We start from the raw sequence: 25054 nt of genomic DNA, 5'->3' as shown, positions 1-25054 counted from the left end.
CCCCCTCCCAAAAAAAAATGTAAAAAAAAAATCATTTTTTTTTTAAAAAAAAAACTTTCTTACTATCCCACCTTTATCACTTTTTTTGTTTGTTTGTGTGAAATGTGAATGCACATTTTTTACCCATTTTATCCATTTAACTATCAACTTTTAAATGGATAATATGGGTATTATTCGTTTTTATCCATTTTTAAATGAGTTGGATAACCAACCTATTTAAAATGGGTAAATATGAACGGATACTCACTTTGATTACCCATTCTACCACTCCTAGGTATGATCATAATATATACTTTATATTAAATTTTGAAGGTTTTTTGAAAAATTCCCAAATTTACCCTTGACCATAAATCCATAATAAATGGGAGACATGAATGCAATAAGATAAATGAGAAACCATGGTAGATATGCATATTAATTTAAGGTATGTGTTGTGGTCCTTATTTTCTCAGCCAAGAGATCCACATATATAATAATGCCCACCGATTAATTATTAAAGAGAAATAGACCCATAATGAACTCTTATCCCACACAAATAATATCACTTGTTTGTTCACTTTGGGGCATTGATGGCTCAATGTTTCATCTTTCTAGACCACTTTGAAAATACATGTATTTGACATATATGCATGCCCAATTCCCCATATTTGTTTTGTCATTTTGTCCAACTATTTGGAGAAACCTAAGAGGTACATATAACATATAGTTAAATCACATGATTTAAAATTATTTTATATATATATATATAATAGATGTTAAATCATCTCAAACTAGATTTTTTTTTTAGTTTTCCTATATTCAATTAATAAAAAAAAACTAGAATATATTTTCAATTGCAAAACAAGTTTCGTAAAAATGACAAAAATAACCTCCTTTTATAAAAATAGAAAAATTAAGTAATATTGACATTTCACATTAATTGTGTTCTCTCAACTCTTCCAATACATGCATCTCATCTTTACCCTCCACACCTACCCCAACCTCTAGCTCACATAATATATATATATGTCAAAAAAAAGAAGAAACTTGCTTTTTTTTTTTTGAATAATATTTTACAAGTCCCCAACATATCCAAAACTAGTTAATTTCCACTTTGTTTGACAAGTCCTGTCACTTCAAACTTTTTTAAAGAATAACGGCCTTTAAAAATCTTGTGGCCACAAGAAAATACTCGAAAAAGGAAGAAATATTCTATATGGAAGAACATAAAATAAATATTTGTATCACTATCGATGTTGCTCTTATCTCATTGAACTCAATTCACCACCACCACTACTTTGAGTTCATATTTGACTCACTTGAGATCATGCAATGGATATTCCAGGCTTGTTCAATTAAAAGCACAACAATTATCAAAGGCATATCTGTTGGGGTCATAATTACCAGAAAATGAAGGCTTATCCAAGCTCTGTCAAAAAGAGTTACTCCATTCGTTTCAATTTATAATGAGTGATTAAAATATTGAGGATTCAAACACTTAATTTATTAAAATTTTTAATAACTACATTATGAGTTAACACAACTTATAATTCTAAGTAATTCTTTAAAGGACTTTAAGAAAATTATTTGACTTTCGAAATAGTAATAGTACTTCTAGTAAATTAATAAGAAAAATAATTAATGTCAGTGACTAGGAAAGGTCTGATTTTGTTTCAATTTGAGTTGAAAAGCTTAACGACATAGTAGGCAATATGATTTACCTTGAAATATCCTTTTTATATACTTTTTTTAAGAAATGAATTTAGTTTTGCCTTACTATAAAATTTACTCTTTTATTTGAGATTTAGAATCAGTTTCCTGGAAACAATGATGGTAACCTCGTAATTACGATAGTCATTGTTCTGAAATCTCAAGTTCTATAAGTAAAACTTTAGGGTAATATTAAAAAAATCTCACTTATAAAATTTGAAATTTCATGACAACTAAACAAAATATTTCCACAAGAGAAGAGCTAAAAATGGTAAGCGAACATTACTATGAATTTTTTTCATAAATAACGTTTATTTTTTGCAAAAATATATATCTCAAAACTCTATTATTGATAAAATTATATAATTATTTAAAAATATCATTGTAAAAAATGCTACCTCAGATAATTTTTCCAATATCATTTCTTCCATACAAGAAAGGCCCCCTAAGTTGATGGGCTTTCTAGCCTATATCTTTAGAGGTTCAAATGTAGAGCTTCAGTTTGGGCTCAGCTTCGACAAACCCAATTTTCATCCATTTTACTGGCATCATGCATGCATACGGTTCCTTTTACCATTTCAGAGGGAAAAGAGTAAACGAAATAAACTAAAACTGACGAGGTCGGTTGGTGTGAGGGGAAAAAATAAATAGTCCTAGAATAAAAATTTGATGTCTTGTTTGATTGCAATATTTGGGATAACTTATCCAACTATTTATACCATAGTGATGGATAAGTTATCCCATATTCAGGGTAGGATAAATTATCCCAGAATAACTATCCCAGGATATATTTTTGTTTTGATAAAGAACTATCCCAGAATAATTAATCTTGAAATAATTTATTTCCAACCAAACTATTAGTGTTACAACTTTGGATTTCAAAATCTCTAATTCATCTTATCAAAATTTATGAAATTTAGTTGAGTACCTTCCAAAAGTTATTATTTGTTTTATTTTATGTTGTAAATAAAAAGATCCACTTGGGGTATAAAGAAAGTTAGTGGTGTATCCCTTGGACGGTGTCAAAGGCATATCTCATGATAACAAATGTAGATATTGATGATTTGATATATATATATTGCTTAGAAAGGAGAAGAATATATATTCAGTTATTGTGATTCCTGAGATTCAGGAAAAAATCTTTTCAGAATAATTCTCAAGAGGACAACAACATACATGATGACCTTATTCACATAAAGTTACAGCTTCACAAACATATTTTAATGTAGGCAATACAAAACATAATTAATAAAAATAGAGGTATATAGATAGTTCCATGAAAGGTAGAGGTAGATCGAAGAAGTATACACAACTTTATTTGATGATGGTCTGTTATCTTGTTGTCCGATCATATTAGTAATCTTTGTATTACTCTCGTAGATTTTTCTGTTAATATCTATTATTTTCATTACTTATGTTAATAATCCTTCAATAAATGTTTTAATATATAGTAAAAAGACATTATTAATCTTGTGTTTACAAAGTGCTCATCCGAAAAAGGGTAAAAATTATGACAGAGACGGCAATATTAATCTTGTATACTATCATTTTGGAGTTTTCTTATTAGTCAAGATTAAATTATAATATGTCAAAGACAAAAAAAACTATTAGACTAGTAGTAATATAAAATTCCCTGGAATTAGGGTCAAATTTCGCAATCAATGACGTACATAAATAAAAATACTGGAAGCTAGAATAAGTGCACGGTTACATGACTGACACAAAATAGAGAGAAATTAATAACGAAAACGATATTCCCTCTCGATTCACTTTATGTGGCTACAAATTGCAACTGTAGGCTACATTCTTTTAATATATCCATATAAAATTTTATATTAAGATCTCAATCGCTTTCTAATAAAAATGATTTTGATATCAAATAAAACTCGAATCCAAATTCTCACATGGTAGCCTTCTTTTCTCCTTCCCAAATCTCTCCCCAACACTACCCTACTGCCCATTACTTACCACAGCTGTCAACTTGTCATTATATTAATACTTTTTCTCTTTCTAATTACTTATCCACTTTTCATTTTATAATTGTCCTTAATTACTTATCCATTTTAACAAATCAAGAAATGATAAATTCTTTTTACCTATTATATTCTCAGTTAAATGACTAATTATTTTGAAAAATATAGAATTTTTCATCCATTTTATAATTAATAGGGGTAAAATGATAAATTCACTATGTCATTAATTATTTTCTTAATAGATGTGTCAATTCAAAAATGGACAATTAATTAGGGGCAGAGAGAGTAGTAGGAATGGCAAAGCCAAAAAAATTTATCAAAGAGTGTCCAAGAATAATGGTGTATGATTGACAAAAATAAATAAAATATTATGCCATATGGGATCCTAACCCAAAACTTCTTCATTCGAATGGACACCCATTATCATTGCATCAAAGGCGTAGTGTTTGTTAAGAATGTTTAATTTTAAATATATATTCTTTAAACAAAAAATTTGACATATATATATATATAACGTAATTTTTTGATGAAGAGTGTGAACTCCTGAAGTGATTATAGCCCCGCCCCTAAATAGTAGTACTACTCCTATTTATCGCTTTAATTTTAAAGATAAAAAACTATTAAATACAATTTTATTTTAACAACAATAACAAAAATCTGAAAATTCAAATTGAGTAGTGCTTATCTTAATTGTGATTTGTAAGTTTTGGGGATAAACACATAGATAATCATGCTCAATATTTGTTAACTTAGTGCTTATCTTAATTGAGCAGAATTGGACGGTCCTGATTTTGGTCCCACGGATTTCCAAAAGGCATCTTGACCGTTGATTCTGTTTAAGTCTTGATCACAGGACCACATGGGCAGCTGAGCTTGTNCGTCCCTAATTACTTGTTCATTTTTTCTTTTATAGTTGTCTCTAATTATTTGTCCATTTTGGCAAATAAAAAAAAGATAAATTCTTTTTACCTATTATACCCTCAATTAAATGACTAATTATTTTGAAAAATGTAGAGCTTTTCATCCACTTCATAATTAATAGGAGTAAAATAGTAAATTCCTTATATCATTAATTATTTTCTTAATAAGTATGTCAATTCAAAAGTGGACAAGTAATTAGGGACAAATGGAGTAGTAGGAATGGCAAAGCCAAAATTTTTTATCAAAGAGTATCCAAGAATAATGATGTATGATTGTCAAAAATAAATAAAATATTATGCTATATGGGATCCTAACCCAAAACTTTTCATTCGAATGGACACCCATTATCATTGCATCAAAGACGTAGTTTTTGTTAAGAGTGTTTAATTTTAAATATATATTTTTTAAACACAGAATTTAACATATATATAACGTAATTTTTTGATGAAGAGTGTTCAACTGGACACCTGAAGTGACTATAGCCCCACCCCTAAATAGTAGTACTACTCCTATTTATGCTTTAATTTTAAAGATAAAAAACTATTAAATACAATTTTATTTTAACAACAACAATAACAAAAATCTGAAAATTCAAATTGAGCAGTGCTTATCTTAATTGTGATTTGTAAGTTTTGGGGATAAACACATAGATAATCATGCTCAATATTTGTTAACTTAGTGCTTATCTTAATTGAGCAGAATTGGACGGTCCTGATTTTGGTCCCACGGATTTCCAAAAGGCATCTTGACCGTTGATTCTGTTTAAGTCTTGATCACAGGACCACATGGGCAGCTGAGCTTGTCCCCCAAAATATATTAATCACTTGCCTCAATGCTGCAACCCTTCCACCCGACAACTTAGCTTGTCTTGTCCCTTTTTTTTTCAATATCTTAAATTATTTTATAATTATATTTCTTGAATTAACTTATTTTTATTGTTCCTAATTACTTGTTTATTTTTCCTTTTTAGTTATTTCTAATTACTTATTTATTTTGATAAATTAAGGAACGATAAATTTTTTTCTCTATTATACCTTCAATTAATTACTTTGAAAATGGTAGAACTTTTTGAAAACCTTAACTTTTTAATTCATACACTTCATAATTAATAGGAGTAAAATGGTAAACTCACTATGTCAATAATTATTTTCTTAATAAGCGTGTCAATTCAAAAGTGAATAAGTAATTAAGAAGAGAGAAAATATTTGATAGTATTGATATTACAGACTAAAGTATTTGATTAAGTAGGCAAATTAAATGTTTGAATATCTCATCTTATCTTGCGTACTGGCCCGTGGCCCCCTCTATATACAATTCTCTTATTTCACTTTCTCCTTATATATTACAACAAGCCACCATTAAGCGTCTTCAAATCAATCTTGAAGAAGAAAAACATAAGTGTTGGAGAAGGAAACTTGAATTGTTATCTTTTTCTGAATCAAATTTGTGAAAAAAGAAAGATGGAGTGTGTTTTGGCTCATGAGAAAGATTTGAATCTCAAGGCAACAGAGCTTAGATTGGGTTTACCAGGGAGGACAGATGAAGAATCTGACAAAGAAATTGTCTTTAATGTTAAGAATAACAAAAGGGCTTTGCCTGAGGATGAAGATTGTGAATCAAACTCCATTTCTGATTCCAAAACTCCACCTGTTGCCAAGTAAGTCTTGATATTTTCCCTTTTAAAATCATGGAAAAATTTTTCTATCAGGTTATGAAGAAAAGGACTAAACTTTGAAAATGATAAAATGATTTGCAGGACACAAATAGTGGGGTGGCCACCAGTGAGATCTAACAGGAAAAATAGCTTTCCATCAAAGAAAGCAGATGCTGAGTGTGGGATGTATGTGAAAGTTAGTATGGATGGAGCCCCTTATCTTAGAAAAATTGATCTGAAATTGTGCAAGGGTTATCCAGAACTGTTAAAGGCATTAGAGAAAATGTTCAAGCTGAGTATAGGTGAATATTCAGAGAGGGAAGGGTATAAAGGGTCTGAATTTGCTCCTGCTTATGAAGATAAAGATGGTGACTTGATGCTTGTTGGAGATGTTCCTTTTGAGTAAGTTTTTGAATCTTGAATCTAATATTATTTAGGAATCACCATGTCTTTTTTTTGGATTTTTCTAATTTGGGGTTCTTTTTATGGTATTTCAGAATGTTCTTATCATCATGTAAAAGGCTAAGGATAATGAAAGGATCAGAAGCAAGAGGGTTAGGATGTGGAGTTTGAGAAGATGAATAAGAAGATTATGAATTCTTCTCTGTTTAAACAGGAAAAGAAAGGGGTCTTTTTGAGCTTGGGTTGTCGAATTGCAAGAAGCTGGAAATTTGTTTTACACTGATTGGGAAGTGCAAAACAGAAGAAAGAGCAGTTTTGTTTTGAAGGGGTAAAAAATGAAACTCTTATTCCTATATGTTGTGCAGGCTTAGAAACCATGGTGGTTTTTATAGATCCTGCAGTGTGATAATAGCATATGAAGAATGTATTTGCTCTGGAAGCAATTGTATATACACAGTATTCTCAAATGAAATGAGTTTTTTCCTTTGTTCTTCTTAATCTATATGTCTTGAAGTTCTTTCTTTCTTCCTTCTTATTTGGCTTGGGGTTTTAACACATCTCTTTGTTGTTCTCAAATGGAATAATAATCTAAAGTTCTATGCACTTCATTTGTTTCTTCTAACATTTTACCATAAATCACCACATTCAACACAACTTACTTAGTATGGAAAAAAATAATACATATTATCATCAGATTCAGATCCATACATGTACAATTTGACAATGGGGGTATTTGCTAGCTTAGGAAGCATAGTGTACAGTAGTTGATGTTGCTATAACTACCAAAGGTCTATTTTTATGGTATAGTCTCAACTCTCAAATCAAAGCATCACCAGATTCACTTGATTATCACTTTTTCATCTTTTACTTTCCTTTTTAGTTCGTTGTTCAATTTGTTTGTCTTATTTTCTTTTCTAGTTCATTTGAAAAAATGTATTTTCCTCAAGTCTTTAATTCCAACTTTTCGCAAGAGGACATTTTGATCAGTGGTGGAGTCAAGATTTTCAATAAAGGGGTTCAAAATTTGAAGAAATAAACACACAAAGTAGCCGAAAAGAGTTCGACATCTATTATATATACTTTAAAAAATTATTTTAATCATGTATAAATAATATAATTTTCTGCCAAAGGGGTTCAGACGAACCCCCTAGCAATAAGGTGTCTCCGCTACTGATTTTGATACATTTCACCTATCTTTAGTTCAAAATTCAGAAATTTTTTAACTTTCTTAAACTTTATGTCAAATAAAAACCAGAAAAACAAATTAAAACCGAAGAGTAATAACTAACTATCAGAAAGAAAGCACAAGTTGGGGAAAGCTTGCCTCTGTTTCAAGATGTATTATGATGGATTGTTCTGTCATATTTTTGAAGCTATTTAGGCAAATTAGTTGAGGTGGAGAAATCATTTGAAGCTAAGACCAGAAGAGGGAAATTTTGTAGTATTTGGTTAAAGCATTTAATAAGTGATAGATACACTTGACCAGAGGTCTCAGGTTCGAGTACCCCAGACCATTGGCTACCGATATTAGTATAATTACAATTCCATGAGAAGTAATTAAGACGTGAGAGATAAATAAACATGGTCAAAGGCCTGAATTAGTCAGGTACAGGTGCAACGAATGCATTAATTAACCAAACACTAATTTAAAGTCCACCATTAATGAACATGTCATTCTTGCAAATTGCCTTATTCACAGATGGATAGGTAAAATAATGAAAGATTCCCATACCAATGTACGTATAATTAGCCTTCAGTTTTGTTGATCAAACTTTATCATTGCTGCTTAGTCCTTTAATTGATTCTTTTTGTCCTTTGATAATTATGTTTGTGGGTTGGGGTTTTAGAGATTAAAGTATCCTTAACCATCATGTTAGCTGCTAGTTGGTGGACACAAGACATGATTTATCGAATAATTAAAGTTTTTTTTTTTTGAGAAGATTATTTGTGCTTTACATTATTTAATTTTGTAACAACTTTAAGGCTTAAAAAATAAGTTCGCTTGGAGCCTTGTGCTACCTATATTAAGCAAAAAGAAAGTTAGCTGAAAAGGGGAGATAAGTTGATCATTATTATTGCTTATTATAATATTTCTGAACTTATCATTCCCTAATTATCTAAATGCCCTAATACATCTGGTTTCAAATGTCTAAGTCATTATTCACACTTGACCAACATAATTAGTAAGGGTAACTAGATAGATCTATTTACTAATTCACATCAATCTTCTTTATAGTTATATGCCCAAAGATATGAAATGACTTACTAAGTTGCATCATATGTTTGATCTGCAATCAGTTCTATGTTTAGCATCCTAAAGACAGATGTCTGTCTATGTTCTAAAACCCTGCTAGGATTACAAAGTTGAGCAAGACAACCTATTCATGTCCAATTATCCCACCTTCAAGAGGATGAACTTCCTTTATTCACTATCCATATGTAGCTCAAGCTGATTTTAAGAGTCCATCATCATACTCCAATTGACCATAAAGGAATACTTTAGGGACTAGGTGAAGTCTAGTATAATATAGTATTAGGCATCAAGAAAGCTTTGGGCGGGTGACACATTTGCTACAATGGCGGGGACAATAGCCACAGAGATGCTTCAGCACCCTGATACTTCTCAAATAGACAAAATCATGCTCTTTGGGTCTAACAGATGGCTAGAGCACACATGTTTATCCGAACAAAGTAGTCTTTCCTCTTGAGATAAGAAATGACCGACCCTGTCAACTACTTGTTTTCTTTGTAATTTTAATTGCCAAATCTGAAAGTTAGCTTACTTCTTTCATGTAAATATGGGCAGCCAATATAGGCTAGAAGGAATTCATATGGCTGAAAATTCAAGCATATGATAATTCTAGATGAGGAGACACTTTGCAATCCTCTAAAAGGACCTTAAGCTTTTGTGAATTGTCTATGTAAAAGATTGTGCCCTATGTAATCAACTAATGCTTGATCAGTTGTGATTGATTTCAAGTCCGTTGGACTAAACTCTTCAAGATTCTAGCAGCTGTTCTTCTTCCATTGCCCGATGTGAAAACACTGACATGAAAACCATTAGTTTTGGGAACATAGTTTTATTCTGTTTTTCATTCCATCGGAATGAAGAACTACATGTGTGTGGGGAGTTTTTTTTCCAGGTGCAAATCACATTGTTATTTTGGAAAAGTTTGTGGAACTTCTGGTATAAGGAGTTTCTAGCAAACGAAGGAGATCAACAATGGCACCAACCAAATAGGCTAATGTGGTTTAGTGTTTACAATGGACAAATAAGTAATGTCTTACACCTCCTACTAAGCATTTCACATACTAAACTTCCAGAGCAAGTATCATATCACACCCCATGAAATCTAGCAAGGCCCGAGCTCCCTAAGAACATAGTGAATTTTGGTTTTCCCTGTTTCTTTAGCTTTAAGTTTATCACGTAAAGTAACTTAATATCTTTTTCTTTATTTTTTGAATACAAAATATGTTTGTCGTTCCCATACATCTCTTTCAACAATTTAGTTTTTGTATAGAAACCATGTGCCAACAAAGCCTCATGGAGAAAAGTTGACAAAATTCCCCTTGGCTTGGTGACCAATTCTTATTCTTAATTTTTCTCCAGGTATCTTATTTAACTTTCACTCAGTTAGGTTTAAGTTCACCAAAAAGATATAGGCAACTCATAACAGCGACAAAGGAAACTAAAGAAATATACAACATTCCTCAGATTTCAGAAGCAAGAAATTTTCAAGGTTGACTATGGGTGTTAGAAATAACTTTTGACAAACATACAAGCCTGTTTCAATAATATTTTATTAAGAGCCAGGTTACAAATCCTAAACATTTTCATCATTTAAGATAAGGACGTTAATGTTGAAATTCTACATCCGGGAGAAGTACCTCGGTATGTTGTGGCAGAGATCACTCAAAACAGTTCCTCGTCCATTTTAGTATCACTTGAAAGAGATAGATAAGAGGGGTACCACGTTGAAATTGGATGCAGATCCTTATCTTTGGTATATCCTGAAAGCTTCATATCTTCATTTAGTAGACTCAATATGAAGCATATCCTGTCTACATCCACATGTGACACATCTCCCATTACAAACTCGTGCACTGTAGAATCCAACTCAATCCAGCTAGACCCCCGATTTTTTTTCACATGATGCTCTCTGATCAGTGCCCTTACTCTAGCTACATCACGCCATCTTCCTGCAGCAGCATAAATATTGGACAGGAGAATGTAATTTCCAGAATTCTCAGGCTCAATCTTGAATAACTCAGACGCTGCAACTTCAGCCATCTGGACATTGCGGTGAACATTGCAAGCTGCAAGCATTGCACCCCAAACGGCTGAAGTGGGAGCCACATGCATACTCAATATCATCTCATGGGCCTCTTCAAAGAACCCACCACGACCAAGGATATCTACCATGCATGCATAATGTTTTTCTGTGGGCTGAATTCTGAATTCTTCAGTCATGTGTTTAAAGTACCTCCTCCCTTTATCAATAAGTCCTCCATGGTTGCAAGCACTCAAAACTGCAAGGAAAGTTACTTCATCGGGCTCTATATTCTCTCTTTGCATATCCTCAAATAAATATAATGCTTTTTCAACCAAGCCATGATTAGCAAACGCAGCAATCATTGTACTATAACAATAGAAATCTTTTTTATCTGCCATTTCAAATACTTGCGAGGCTTTCTCAATATTTCCACATTTTGCATAGAGGTCTACCAAACTGTTAACAACACGTGTATCAGAAAAATATCTGGATCCTACATCAACACTCATGACTGACTCAACTGCATCTACAATCCCTAATTGAGAGCAAGCTGAGATGATACTCAAAATAAAAGTCTCATCCAGTTCAAGACTTTGCCTTCTGAAGTTTTTGAACAATTCCAAAGCAGCAGAAGGCTTCCCATTATTAGCATAACCACTAATCATGGTTGACCATGTAATAAGATTTTTCTCAGGCATTTCATCAAATAAACACCTTGCTTCATGCAATTTCCCAGACTTAACATAACCATCTATCATCATAGTCCATGACACCACATTCCTACAGGGCATTCGTTCAAAGTAGTCCCTTGCTCTTTCTAACTCGGCCACCTTACAATACCCTGATAACATCAAATTCCATGTTCCAGTGTCACGAACAGGCATTGCCTGAAACAGAGAATTCGCTGTCTGCATATCACCAACATCTGTATACCCTGAAATCATCACATTCCAAGCAGCCATATCCTTAGTAGGCATATTGTTGAAAAGGTTCCTTGCCTCCTCCATATCTCCCTTCCTAACATAGCCACATATCACACTAGTCCAAGAAACTACATTTTTCTCATCCATGCTATCAAACAACTCTCGTGCAATTTCGAGTCTATCATTAGTCACATACCCCGTTACCATTGAATTCCAAGAAACAACATCCTTTTCCTCCATCCCATCAAATACTCGTCTGGCACAATCAACTTCCCCACATCTCATGAAACAGTCAATCACTGAATTTTGCACAAGTAAATCAAAACCAAACCCACATTTCCATATTAGCCCTAACATCCCCTCACCATCTCTCGGCCATTTCAGCCGTCCTAACGCCTTAAGTATAGATGATATAGTAAAATTCAAAGGTGTAACATCGCCATTACGCATATAACGGAAGAGAGAAAAAGCTTCAGTATGCTGAGAATTTTCAACATAGCCATGAATTATTGAAGTCCAAAGAAAAGGGTTTCGTTCAGGAATTTCATCAAACACCTTGCGAGCATAGTTTGTGGCACCGAAACGAGAATAAAGACGAATGATTTTGTTCAGAACAAGGTCTGATGAGGCAATGGATCCACATACTAATAAATGTGCATGGACTGATTTTAACCTGTTTAGGGTTTTGCAAGTTTGGAGAAGATGGGAAACAGCTTGATTCATTGCATTTCATGGCGCCAATGGCCAAGGAATTCAAATTAGGGGCTAAATGGTCATATGAATTCTAACGTCTTTTCTCAAATGGGCTGGGCTGGGCTGATTTATTTGGGTTTTAGGGCTTCCCTAGATAGACAGGCCAGATTCTTACCCGACCCTATTATTGGCTAAATTGCTTTCTTTTTTATTTTAGGGTAGAAGGGTCGTAGGTAGGAGGTAAGTAGGAGTGTATTGACTTGCTGTTCATTCTAGTAGTCGTAGTATTACTGTTGTTTCTTGTTCTTCGTTTTATGTTATTATATGTTTGATTATAGTATTATTTTGCTACTATCTGTAGTTGTTTATTACTCTATCCTCCACATACCTCCTCACTTTACAAGACTACATTGGTATGTTGGTGGTGGTGAATTGTTGGCCTCATGAATAAGAAAAGGGAAAAAAAAAAGAGACAGTATCCTTTGACGAGGTAAGTGCAACGCTGGCTCTACTGAGATCTTTCCGTTGGCTTTCTCAATTCATTTGTGAGTAAAAATTTCAAGCAGGTGGAAGATATTGGAAAGTGTTTGATACAAACCGAATTAAGATGAGTAAGCCTAAAGGGAAAAGTATTGAATTACCCTTGAATAGCTGTGCTCGATTCCCTTCAAAGAAAGAGAAAACTGATAGAAGAGAGAGAAGAGAGAACTTTCTTATTGATCTCCAAATTGATACCCATTACAATGAAAGATCAACTATATGTAGCTGGACTATTTTCGAGAGTTAGTTATAACTAACTCTTCTAACAACATTTCCTAATGGTTTCAGTTTCACACCCATGCTTAGTCACGTGACTGCTTCACTTAGCTAAAATACAAGCATATACAAATTGGAATTAATGAAATGAACTAATTGGCATGTAACAATACTCCCCCCCCTTCAACTAATCCTTGTCCTCAAGGATTAAAATGTGGAAACTGCTGAGTGAAAGACTGAAAATCTTCCCAGGTGCTGTCCTCTTCTGTTGCATTGAACCACTTGATTAACAACTGAGTAGCAGGTCTGCCGTGCTTCTTGACAATCCTCCTATCAAGAATGGCCTGTGGAGTTAGAAGTATGTGACCAGCATCAACATGAACTTCAAGGAGAGTAGCAGAAACAATATGGGATCCCAACTTCTTTTTGAGTTGAGAAATATGGAAGGTGGGATGAATTTTAGAGTCAGGGGGTAACTGGAGGGTGTAAGCAACTGGACCCACCCTTGCAAGGATTTGAAAGGACAAAAAAACTTGGCTGAAAGTTTCTGGAAAGCATGGGATTTAAGAGAGGTCTGTCTGTAAGGATGTAACTTGATGTAAACCCAATCTCCCACTACATAGGACCTATCAATTCTTCCTTTATCCGCATGAGACTTCATTCCACTCTGGGCTCTGGCCAAATGAGCTTTTAGGCATCTTAAAGTGGCCTCTCTGGCTTGTAGACTCCTATCTACCAAATCCAGTTGGGAGTCAAAAGACATATAAGGTAAGAGAGGAGGGGGTGATTGGCCATAAACTACAGAATAAGGGGTCATGTTAATAGCAGAGTGGAATGTGGTATTGTACCACCATTCAGCCAATGCCAACCACTGAGGCCACTCCCTAGGCTTCTCAAACGTAATACATCTCAGATAACACTCAAGGCATCTGTTTACAACTTCAGTCTGTCCATCTGTTTGTGGATGGTATGCAGAAGAAGTAAGCAATGTGACTTTCTGTAGTTTGAATAATTCCTTCCAAAATCTGTTTGTAAAATTGGATCTCTGTCTGAAACGATGGTTTTTGGCATGCCATGGAGTTTGAACACCCCACTCATGAAAGACTGAGCCACATCCACAGCAGAATAAGGGTGTTTAAGTGCCATAAAGTGAGCTGCCTTACTCAATCTGTCAACTACCACAAAAATCACCTCATGTCCAGCCACCCTTGGAAGGCCTTCTATAAAATCCATAGAGATATCTTGCCATACCTTGTCAGGGATTAGAAGAGGTTGAAGAAGGCCAGGGTATGCAACATTCTCACCCTTGCACCTTTGACAAACATCACAACATCTAACATAGGCATAAACGTCCTGCTTCATCTTCTTCCAATAAAAATCTTGTCGAAGCCTTTGCAAGGTAGCTGTCATACCAGAATGACCCCCACCAGAGCTATCATGGTACAGTGCTATCAAATCTTTTCGTACTGTAGCCATAGAACCTACCATCATCTTACCCTTTCTATTGAGAATACCAGCATGATACCGATAATAAGGTTTATGAGCACTTGTAGTATGTATGGAAGTAATTAGCTTCTGTAATACAGGATCCTGCAACCATGAATTCTTCACATCTTCAAGTAATTGAGCCTGGACCCCAGAAATGCTACAAAACTGAATGGGTTCCTTTTTTCTAGAGAGAGCATCTGCAACAATATTATCCTTGCCCTTCTTATAGGAAATCATATAGTCATAACCAAGTAGTTTAACCAACCATTTCTGTTGGCTAGCAGTGGTAATTCGCTGTTCTAGCAAATATTTGAGGGGTTGGTGATCGGTCTTTATAATAAATTGCCTTCCCAAAAGATAAGGCCTCCACTTTTTAACAATAGCTACCAGTGCTAACAATTCTCGTTCATATGCTGATAGGGCTTGATTTGTTGCAGACAGTCCTTGACTGAAGAAAGCTACAGGTCTGTGACCCTGTGCAAGAGCAACACCAATGCCTCCTCCAGATGCATCTGTCTCTACTATGAATTCTTTGGAAAAATCTGGTAAAGCTAAGACAGGTGCTGATGTAACAGCTATTTTTAGTTGGTCAAAAGCTTGAGAAGCAGCCTCATTCCATTTGAAGTTCCCTTTTTTCAGCAAATCATTCAAAGGCCTTGCTATAATCCCAAAGCCTTGAATAAATCTCCTGTAGTATCCTGCAAGTCCTAGAAATCCTCTCAAACCCTTCAAAGTAGTAGGTTGAGGCCAGTGCACCACAGCTTCTACCTTGTCCCCATCCATAACAACCTTTTCTTGAGAAATGACATGACCTAGATAGTCAATCTGCTGGACCCCAAAAGCACACTTGTTATGCTTCACATATAAGACATTTGCTCTAAGTATACTGAAAGTTTCTCTCAAGTGAGAAAGGTGATTAGTCCAGTTAGAGCTGTAGACAAGGATATCATCAAAGAATACCAAGATAAATCGCCTGAGATGAGCAAGAAAGATCTGATTCATCAAGCTTTGAAATGTAGAGGGAGCATTGGTCAAGCCAAAAGGCATGACCATGAATTCATAGTGACCTTGATGGGTCCTAAAGGCAGTTTTTGGAATGTCAGGCTCAAACATCCTAATCTGATAGTAGCCGGATCTTAAATCCAACTTGGAAAAATACTTTGCACCATGTAGCTCATCTAATAACTCTTCAATTAAGGGAATAGGAAACTTATCTTTTACTGTATGATTATTCAATTCTCTGTAATCGACACACATTCTCCATGAACCATCTTTCTTCTTTACTATGACTATAGGTGAAGAATATGGACTGGTGCTAGGCCTTATGACACCTGAATCTAACATCTCATTTACCAGCTTCTCAATCTCATCCTTCTGAATTGCAGGATATTTGTAAGGTCTAATATTGATTGGAGATGTGCCATCTTTCAATACAATCTTGTGATCATGATTCCTAGAGGGTGGTAGTTTTGTTGGTACCTCAAATAGGTCAGAAAAATCATGTAGCAACTCTTGCATGTCTGTACTGTCCTTTCTTGTTGTACCATAGCTACTAATAGAGAACAACCGACCTGGTTCCTCACTGCATTCCTCTCCCAAATACATACCTACAGAGATCATACATAGTTCTGCTGGTTTAGCTAACAACTTAGCCATACCACTCTGTTGAACCACCTTAACCGCAGGTGGTTTGATACACCTCAAAGACACTTTGTGACCCATGATACTGAACTCCATCTTAAGTTGTTTGAAATTCCACATTATGTCCCCCAAAGTAATCAGCCATTGAACCCCAAGAACCATATTACATCCTCCAATATGTAGCACGAGCATGTCAGAATCAAATGATACTTCTTGCATTTTCCAAATCAATTTCTTACATACATAAGTGCAATGCATCTTTTTCCCATCAGCCACAGAAACAGGAAATGGGGATATGGCAGTTAAAAGACATCCCAACCTCTTAGCAGTATTTAGATCAAGAAAATTGTGAGTGCTTCTTGTATCAATTAGGACTTGTACAACTTTGCCTTTAACAGATAGTGTAACCCTCATAGTCCTAAAATCATGCAACCCATTCATAGCATAAACTGAGACATGTGGTAGAATAGCCGCCTAATCATCATTCTCTAAACCTTGACCTATCATAGTCAAAAATTCAGCAAGGTCTACAAAGACTTCTTACTCTAATTCCACAATACCTGCATTGTCTTCCTCTACTTCCATAGAAAACAATTGCCTCTTCTTCTTACATACATGCCCATACACATACTTTTCATCACAATTGAAACATAGGCCCTTGCTCCTCCTTTCTTCCATTTCAGCAGGTGTTAACATTTTGACATTTTTTAGGTTTGGCTTGGAGTTGTTAGAGAGAGTAGAGGGATTTTTTTGGGTATTCTGATGAACTCTGTTGGATTGGTAGGTAGATCCATAAGAAAAATTGGGATTAGTGGTGTCAAATCTGGGAGTAGTTTTGGGATTATAAGGCTGTGAAAAAAGCTGCTGAACCAGAAGTGTTTGTTCCTGCATTCTAGCTAAACTAACTGCTTTAGCTAGAGATCTAGGTCCCAACATCTTAACAGGTAGGCCAATTTCTGGTTTAAGACCCCTCACAAAACAGCTAACAACATAGTCTTCTGAAAGTTCTACTCTAGTGAGTAGTTCATCAAAAATATCAACATAAGCTTGTACAGAATTGACTTGCCCGAGATCCTTGAAGTCTCCCATAGGATCATCATACAACTCAGTTCCAAATCTGGCATACAAACACCTCACGCAATCCTCCCAGCTAGGCCATCCTTTGGTCAATCTCTGCTTCATATACGATTGATGCCATTGCAAAGCTTTTCCATCCAATTTGCAGGAGACGATCTTCACCTTTGCATCTAGAGAAGTTTCATCTACATCGAAGAACTGCTCGTACCTATAGATCCAATCTTTTAGCCCAGTTCCATCAAAATGAGGAAGGTCAACCTGATAATTCCTAGTATCCACTGGACAATTGTGATTGAGAATTGGAACTCTTTTGTCCCTGTTATCATCATGTGCTCTCCGATCTTCTCCATCTCCATTTCTAGGGTTCACATTCTCTGTCAGCAGTCGTTTAATATCTTCCATGGCCTGCGCCACCTTCGTATCCATCGATTGTTGCAATTTTGTCACAGAACTAACAACTCCTTCCATAGAACCCTTCAATATATCAACCTCCCGTCGTAATTCTTGCATACGAGTGTTGTGATCGCCCATTGTTGCAGGTCAGAGAATTTCTGAGCTCTGATACCAATGATACAAACCGAATTAAGATGAGTAAGCCTAAAGGGAAAAGTATTGAATTACCCTTGAATAAGGCTGGGCACCGGACCGGGTTGTACTGGTACCGGTCCGGTACCATTCCGATTCGTTCCGATCTGGTAGTATTCGGGATGGAACGGGACACCGTGAGCCGGTACACAGGACGGAACGGTATCACGATTTGATACCGGTGTACCGGTACCGGTATATCCCGGTTTATTCCGGTTCCGTTCCGGTCCGGTCCGGTTCCGATTAATTTTTTAATATATATATATATATTATATATATATATATAATATTACAAATATTAAATATATAATTGACTCGTATGAGTCGTATATATCACGTATTAAATCATAGTTTCAGTACGTGATATATGTTAATATGTATATGTTGCTTCCAACATGTATTCCATTGATTATTAGTTATTAATTACTATATGGAATCAAAGAGAAAAAAAATAAAAATAAAATATATATATATATTCAACAATATAAAGCATGAGTTTCTCCCTAGTAGAGTAGTAGTGATCAGAATAGCCTAAAAATGTTGAAAACTGCCAACATCGATGTAGTTGTGGCGTGGATTTGATTGTTACACATGGAACGAAGTTGACTAAAACTTGAAAATTTTCAAACTAAAATGTTCATCACGTTACCCCAGTCCCAAAATATCCATGGATTTAAATTATAGTACCGAGTACCGATAGTTTAATGATTTTTTTTATATCAATAATGTAATCTACCATGCTATCCTAGGGATAAAGTATAGGACAATTATATATATATATATATATACTTCCAAGTCCAACGGCTGAAAACTCCTAGGGGTCAGCAAAGGCTGAAAAGCCTGCTGCCCCTGCCCCCTGCTGACCAGTCCCATTCCCGGTCCCCACTCTCCACTAAGGCACTAACCAATGGCAAACAACCAATTGAGCCAAGCACTGTCCTAGGCTCTTAGCCCCCCATTTTTTCAACGGATTTATTTTCAAATTTCAATGAGCAACGAGCCAACGACTATAATATTTTCCAATTCCAAGTTTCTAACACATAACCACAAATTCTAAAAAACATATATACTCCCTCTTTTTATACTTTTAATTACAGTTTATATATTTACAGTAGTTAACAATTAAGAATCATCAATTTCTCTCAATTCTCAATCTTGCTCAAAGTTTCATACTTTCAATATTCAAGTTTCAAATTTCAATCATATTATTTTGTAATTGTGAAGATTTCAACAATCATTTGGTGAATTTTGGAGAAGGAATCTTCTTCAAACTTCAAGTTTCGACATCAATTTTTCAATTTTCGATTATAATCATTTGTTCTTTACACAAGCGTTTGGTAACTTCGTTCCACTCTCTAATCTTATATTTATTTTTTGTATTTATTATTTGTAAGTTCTTGACTTCTTGTTATATTTTATTTGTTCTTGTTAAATTTTGCATTTCATAATTTATAATTTTTTATCATGGAGTCTTCTAAAAATAGTGGAGGTAAAAAGGGTATTGTACACGGAGTAAAAAATATGCTTACAAAAAGTAAGAAGGGTTCTAGTTCTTCTAAATCTAATTTTCCTCTTGTTAGAATGAATACTGATGAATTTACTCATGTGAATGAAACTAGTTTTTCTCGTCCCGGTCCTATAGAAATTAGTTCGGATACTCCTATAATTCCCGAAGAGGTTTATGAAAGACATTATGGTAATTATCAAGAAAATGAAGAAGTAGAAATTGATGAAGAAGATTTAGATGATACACCGACTAGTCCCGACCTTAATAATACTGAAGTTTCACCTCAGGAGGACAATCTTTCAGTTGGAACTAGTCGTCCCCCTATTGTTCCAACTAGAGGTAAAACCAAGGTATAACGTGTTTTAAAATCACATGTGTGAAAATTTTGTTATTTGAATGAAGAAAAAACTTTTAGTATATGTAATATTTGTAAACAACATTTTAAATATACATCTGGTGGGAGTGGAGGTTCAACGGGGGGATTAAAAAAACATTTGATTAATAAGCATAGTAAAGAGTGGTTTGCATATATATCTTCTCTTAATGTTTGTGAAAATTCTAACATTGAAACATCGGTTAGAGGGTCAAATATGGTTCAAGGTGAATTAAATACTTCGAACCCAAGTGGTCCTCTTACACATCGAACCTATAATAAGGATCGTGATCGTGAAAATTTTGCTAAAATGGTTGTTGTTTGTGGTTTACCTTTTAGTTTTGGAGAACATCCGGGTTTTATTGCATATATTCGTGATACATATAATCCTAGTTTTAAAGGTTTATCAAGAAGCATGGTAAAAAGAGATATTTTTGAATTTCAAGAAAAACATTGTCAATATTTGCGTGCCTATTTTGAAATAATGGATTGTAGAGTTGCTATTACCACTGATATGGGTCGTAGTCCTAATGGTTTTGATTATTTAACTGTTACTGCGCATTGGACTGATTATAATTGGAATTTACAAAAAAGAATTATTGGTTATAAAATTTGTCAAAAGAAAAAAACTGGAATGTATATTGCTACTACTGTGTTGGAAATTTTAGATTTTTTCGGTCTTTGTGATAAAGTCATTAGTATTACTTTAGATAATGCTTCTGCTAATTTAAATGCTATTAATATGCTAGAACCTAGACTTTGTCCTATTAGTAAATATGCTTTTCATGTTAGATGTGCTGCGCATATATTAAATTTGGTTGTTAGTGACGGTGTGAAATTATTTGAAAATAGTTGTGATAAAGTTGATAATGCTTGTTTTTATATTTTTCATATGAATAGTAGTAGTAGAATTAATCAATTTAAAGAGCTTTGTAATGCATGTAAACTTCCGTTTAGAAAAGTTCCGAAGCATGTAAAAACTAGATGGAATTCCTTTTATGAAATGCTTGAAGTTGCTTATACATATAAAGAGCCTATTACTATGCAATTTAATAGTCATAATGCTTATCCTGAATTTAAACTTAATGATAGTGATTGGAATGAAGTAAATGAACTTAGAATATTTTTGAAATCGTTTTATGATGCTACTAAAATTTTTTCTGGAATGTATTATCCTACTATTTCTGAAATTTTAATACATATATGTGAGATTTCATATATCTTTGCTGAATATAAAACACATGAATTATTTACCATTGCTATTGAAGTTATGATTACAAAATTTAAGAAATATTTTTTTCCTATCCCTCAAATTTATTTAACTGCAATTCTTTTCAACCCCGAATATAAAGAATATGGTGCAAAAGCTTTAGTTGAATGCATTTATCAAAATTTAGATATTAAACCAGAAGAAACACCTGATTTGGTAACATGTCAAAATAGTATAAAATTACTTGCTAAAGAAATGTATGATAAATATTGTTCTTTAGATAATGTTGAAAATCCTCAAATGTCTATGCCTCAGGTAGGTGCCCATGGTAGAGTGAAACATAAACTTGGTCTTGACTCTTCTAATAAATGTGAATTTGTTAAATATCTTGAACAGGGTTCAGATAATATTACAAACGATGAAGGTATACCACAATTATTGAACTGGTGGAGGGCTCGTGGAACTCAATTTCCAAAACTTAGTAGGATGGTGAAGGACGTGCTTGCAATTCAAGGATCATCAGTTGCTTCGGAGGCAGCTTTCAGCGCGGCAAGATTTCAAATTGGAGACCACAGATATTCGTTAGCAGAAGACAGTTTGGAGATATCGGTGTTGTTTAGAGATTGGATAAATGCTGAGCGGAGAAATCAAGGACTTCCAAAGTTGGATAGTCAATTTGAACTTTTCATAGATTCCGCCATTGGATGTGGTAGTGACGATGGCATGGAACTTCAAGATCGTCAACGAGCTTTACCAAGACCAGTAGTTGATTACGGTCAATCTATAGCTGAGTTAGAGAAAGAATTTACGGGACTATACAACTATTAGTATTACATTTGAGGCTTAGTTGAAACAGAACCCTTCCTAGAAGGTGGCTGCGTAAACTATGCACTCTACTAATAGTTGTAAATTGTAATTTGTAATACAAATTTAAATAAATTGGAATATTGGATTGATATTTTTTAATTTGTGACTTTGTGTTATTGTTTTATCCTTATTTTTATTTAATTTTTTAAAATTACAAACTTAAGTTATTTAAATTACAAGTTATAAATATAACTTATAAGTTATAACATATTAATAAGTAATAACTTATAAGTTTCAAAAGATTCAAATCTTGAAAACTTAAGCTCAAAAATATTTTTTTTTTAAAAAAACTTTATTAAACTTAACTTGCATACTTCAAAAGATTCAAATATTTAAAACTAAGCTCAAAAATATATTTTTTTAAAAAAACTTTATTAAACTTAACTTGCAAATTTAATAAGTAAAAATTAAAAAAAATATTTTTAAAATAAACTTAAGTAAAACTACATTATAAATTTCAAAACTATTAATTTAAACTTAGAAAAATAAAAAAACATTAATATTTTTGTATTTCAAAAAATTAAAATAACTAAATTTTTTTAATCATTTTTTAAAATAGCTAGATGTATCGTTCCGTTTATCCCGTCCCGTTCCATTCCGGCCGTTCCGGTTCCATCCCGGTATATAGTGGGACGGGACGGAACCGTGTATCCATACCGGTAATTCCGGTCCGGTTCATCCCGGTACCGGTCAACAAACCGATCAACCCATCCCGTTCCAGTCCGGTACCGGTTCATTCCGGTCCGGTGATTCCGTTCCGGTCCCGCGCCCAGTCTTACCCTTGAACAGCTGTGCTCGATTCCCTTCAAAGAAAGAGAAAACTGATAGAAGAGAGAGAAGAGAGAACTTTCTTATTGATCTCCAAATTGATACCCATTACAATGAAAGATCAACTATATGTAGCTGGACTATTTCTGAGAGTTAGTTATAACTAACTCTTCTAACAACATTTCCTAATGGTTTCAGTTTCACACCCATGCTTAGTCACGTGACTGCTTCACTTAGCTAAAATACAAGCATATACAAATTGGAATTAATGAAATGAACTAATTGGCATGTAACAGTGTTTTACATACTTGTAAGTAGTTTGAAATTTGACTATGCTCTGTTCGACAAATTGCCGGAAAAATGAACTGTCGGAGGCTTCCAACAACATATGTTTGTATCTAGACTGAAAGTTCTGATCCTCTCACTGTATATCTCTATGATCCTACACTTAGACTGGTGGTGGAAAATGGGTTGATTTGATCAGATTTGAACTATTGAAAATGAATTGGATTGTGATCCATTCATATGAATGAGAGGTTGTCACTGTTAGTTTTGAGCTGAAACTCAGCTATAAGTTTCAACAATTCTAAATTTGCAGAACTATAGAACCAGAAAACTTGTGATCCAGAGTACTCTAAAAATGGTGTCCATTCGACACTGATTGATATATTACAACATGAAATTGGGTAAACTACAACCAAATTGGCTGGAGAAAATAACAGACCAAGGAACAGATTCGCTGCCTAGTTTTCGCAATATTTTAATGTACACAAATTGATTCCTCTCCTTTTCTGTCCCTGATCTTGATCACCAAAAAATTGGTCATCCCCAACTTCATTGCAACAGTTAATAGGTTAGCTAACTTGGTATACTGTATAATACCTTGCTAGACATATTTTAAGTCACCTGCTGATTCCAACGATCTTGCAGGATACCAGCTCTATGTATAAGATGTATATGACTGTATGAGTCCTAATAACCATTTAAGAATCATGATTGAGCACTTGCCACAAGTACCAGCTTCTGGTCCCAACGGGTATCACTCATATCGCCATATACTTGCAGAACCGTTCCAGGACGTTGAAGCTTGAACCCCTTCCAAATCATGACCAACTCTAAGAAGTCCTTAAATGGACAGCAAACTGGAAAAGGCTAAAATCCATTACAGGTTGCCACCAGTCATCTTTTTTGTTTAGAAGAGGGGCTTTCGTCTTGGGGCACATGAGCTGGGTCGTTGTCATGATCATTATGAGGACCCGATAGGGGAACTTGGGGATCAGGGTTTGAATTCAGCACAACTGAATGGCTCTGAACTTCAGTTGTCTCCCTTTGGCTTGAATTTTCATCCTCACTACTTGAATCCACCGGAGACATGAATGATATGCCAAACCTTTGTTCATAGGTTAGACCTGGACAGAGTCCCTGTCATAAAAACAAATCTTCCTCAGCATAGAAGTGAAAATGAATCTTCTAGTACATTGGAAATCTCACTAGTTCTTTTTTTGTTTGTTTGGGTGGGGGGCAAAAGAAGCGGGAACATCACTAGCCATGGTATCCATATAAAATAGATTTTGTAAAATCTTTCATTTTGGCACATCCAAAGGATTTTACACATTTAGATCAATAAAATTACTTGCTCTTTTTTTACAAATTTTAAAATTCCAGCAAGAAAGGAACCATGAGAACTTGAGCTTCAGATCAGAAGAAAAAGCATTCACTACAGATGGTATGTTATTGATGCGTTTGTTGGGAATCAATATTCCACACGCGAGAATTAATAGGACAGATAATAATTAGTATTTTCTGAATTATTTTGTTAGTCGAATAAAACTTCCCTGAGTGGATTAGGACTTGATATTTCAGTTTTATAGGACTTCTGCTATTTCTAATTTGTTAGGACTCTTGCTGTTGTAAACCTCTATTTTAGAGAGTTGACGTTATTAATCAAACAAGTTGGATTTTATCAAGTCATAGAGATTAACAACTTTATCAAACAAGATCCCAGGTCCACAGTCCCCTGAATGAATTGCAAAATTCAGCAATCATAGGCAGGTCAAGGAGCAAGAACAAGGGCTTAGACCTGAGTGTTGGGCTTGACTTTCCAGTTAATCGTCCAGCGATTCGATCCAAAACTAGGGACCTTAACATGGTAATTTGGGTAGGTGTGAGAAATACATCCAAGCTCCCTGCTACTAAAGAACATTGGGAATTTAGTCCAACCTGAAATTTGCAAGCAAGATGCCCCTCCCCCCC

General features: G+C 34.4%; 3 protein-coding genes across 4 annotated transcripts in view; 1 reads left to right on the top strand and 2 right to left on the bottom strand.

Annotated features, from left to right (window-relative positions):
• Window positions 1-5891: 5891 nt before the first annotated feature.
• Window positions 5892-6825, top strand: LOC125874639 (auxin-responsive protein IAA4-like). The gene is made up of 3 exons (XM_049555612.1): window positions 5892-6240; window positions 6340-6639; window positions 6735-6825. Exons 1-3 carry the CDS (start codon window positions 6044-6046, stop codon window positions 6808-6810), a joined length of 573 nt encoding a protein of 190 aa, XP_049411569.1. The 5' UTR covers window positions 5892-6043; the 3' UTR covers window positions 6811-6825.
• Window positions 6826-10350: 3525 nt separating this feature from the next.
• On the bottom strand, window positions 10351-12628 carry LOC125875170 (pentatricopeptide repeat-containing protein At4g02750-like). The gene has a single exon (XM_049556262.1). The coding sequence runs from the start codon at window positions 12557-12559 to the stop codon at window positions 10553-10555; it is 2007 nt and encodes a 668-aa protein (XP_049412219.1). The 5' UTR covers window positions 12560-12628; the 3' UTR covers window positions 10351-10552.
• A 10778-nt stretch (window positions 12629-23406) lies between these two features.
• LOC125872085 (alpha-mannosidase I MNS4) overlaps window positions 23407-25054 on the bottom strand; it is a 34808-nt gene continuing 33160 nt past the window's right edge. For both annotated transcript variants that reach the window (XM_049552762.1, XM_049552763.1), the window contains exon 17: window positions 23407-24223. In XM_049552762.1, coding sequence (XP_049408719.1) covers window positions 23981-24223 — 243 coding nt within the window. In that variant the 3' untranslated portion in view covers window positions 23407-23980. The remainder of the gene's footprint in view (window positions 24224-25054) is intronic.

Source organism: Solanum stenotomum, chromosome 8 (assembly GCF_019186545.1).
Source record: "Solanum stenotomum isolate F172 chromosome 8, ASM1918654v1, whole genome shotgun sequence".
NCBI lineage: Eukaryota > Viridiplantae > Streptophyta > Magnoliopsida > Solanales > Solanaceae > Solanum > Solanum stenotomum.
This window is presented reverse-complemented; position numbering and strand designations above follow the sequence as displayed.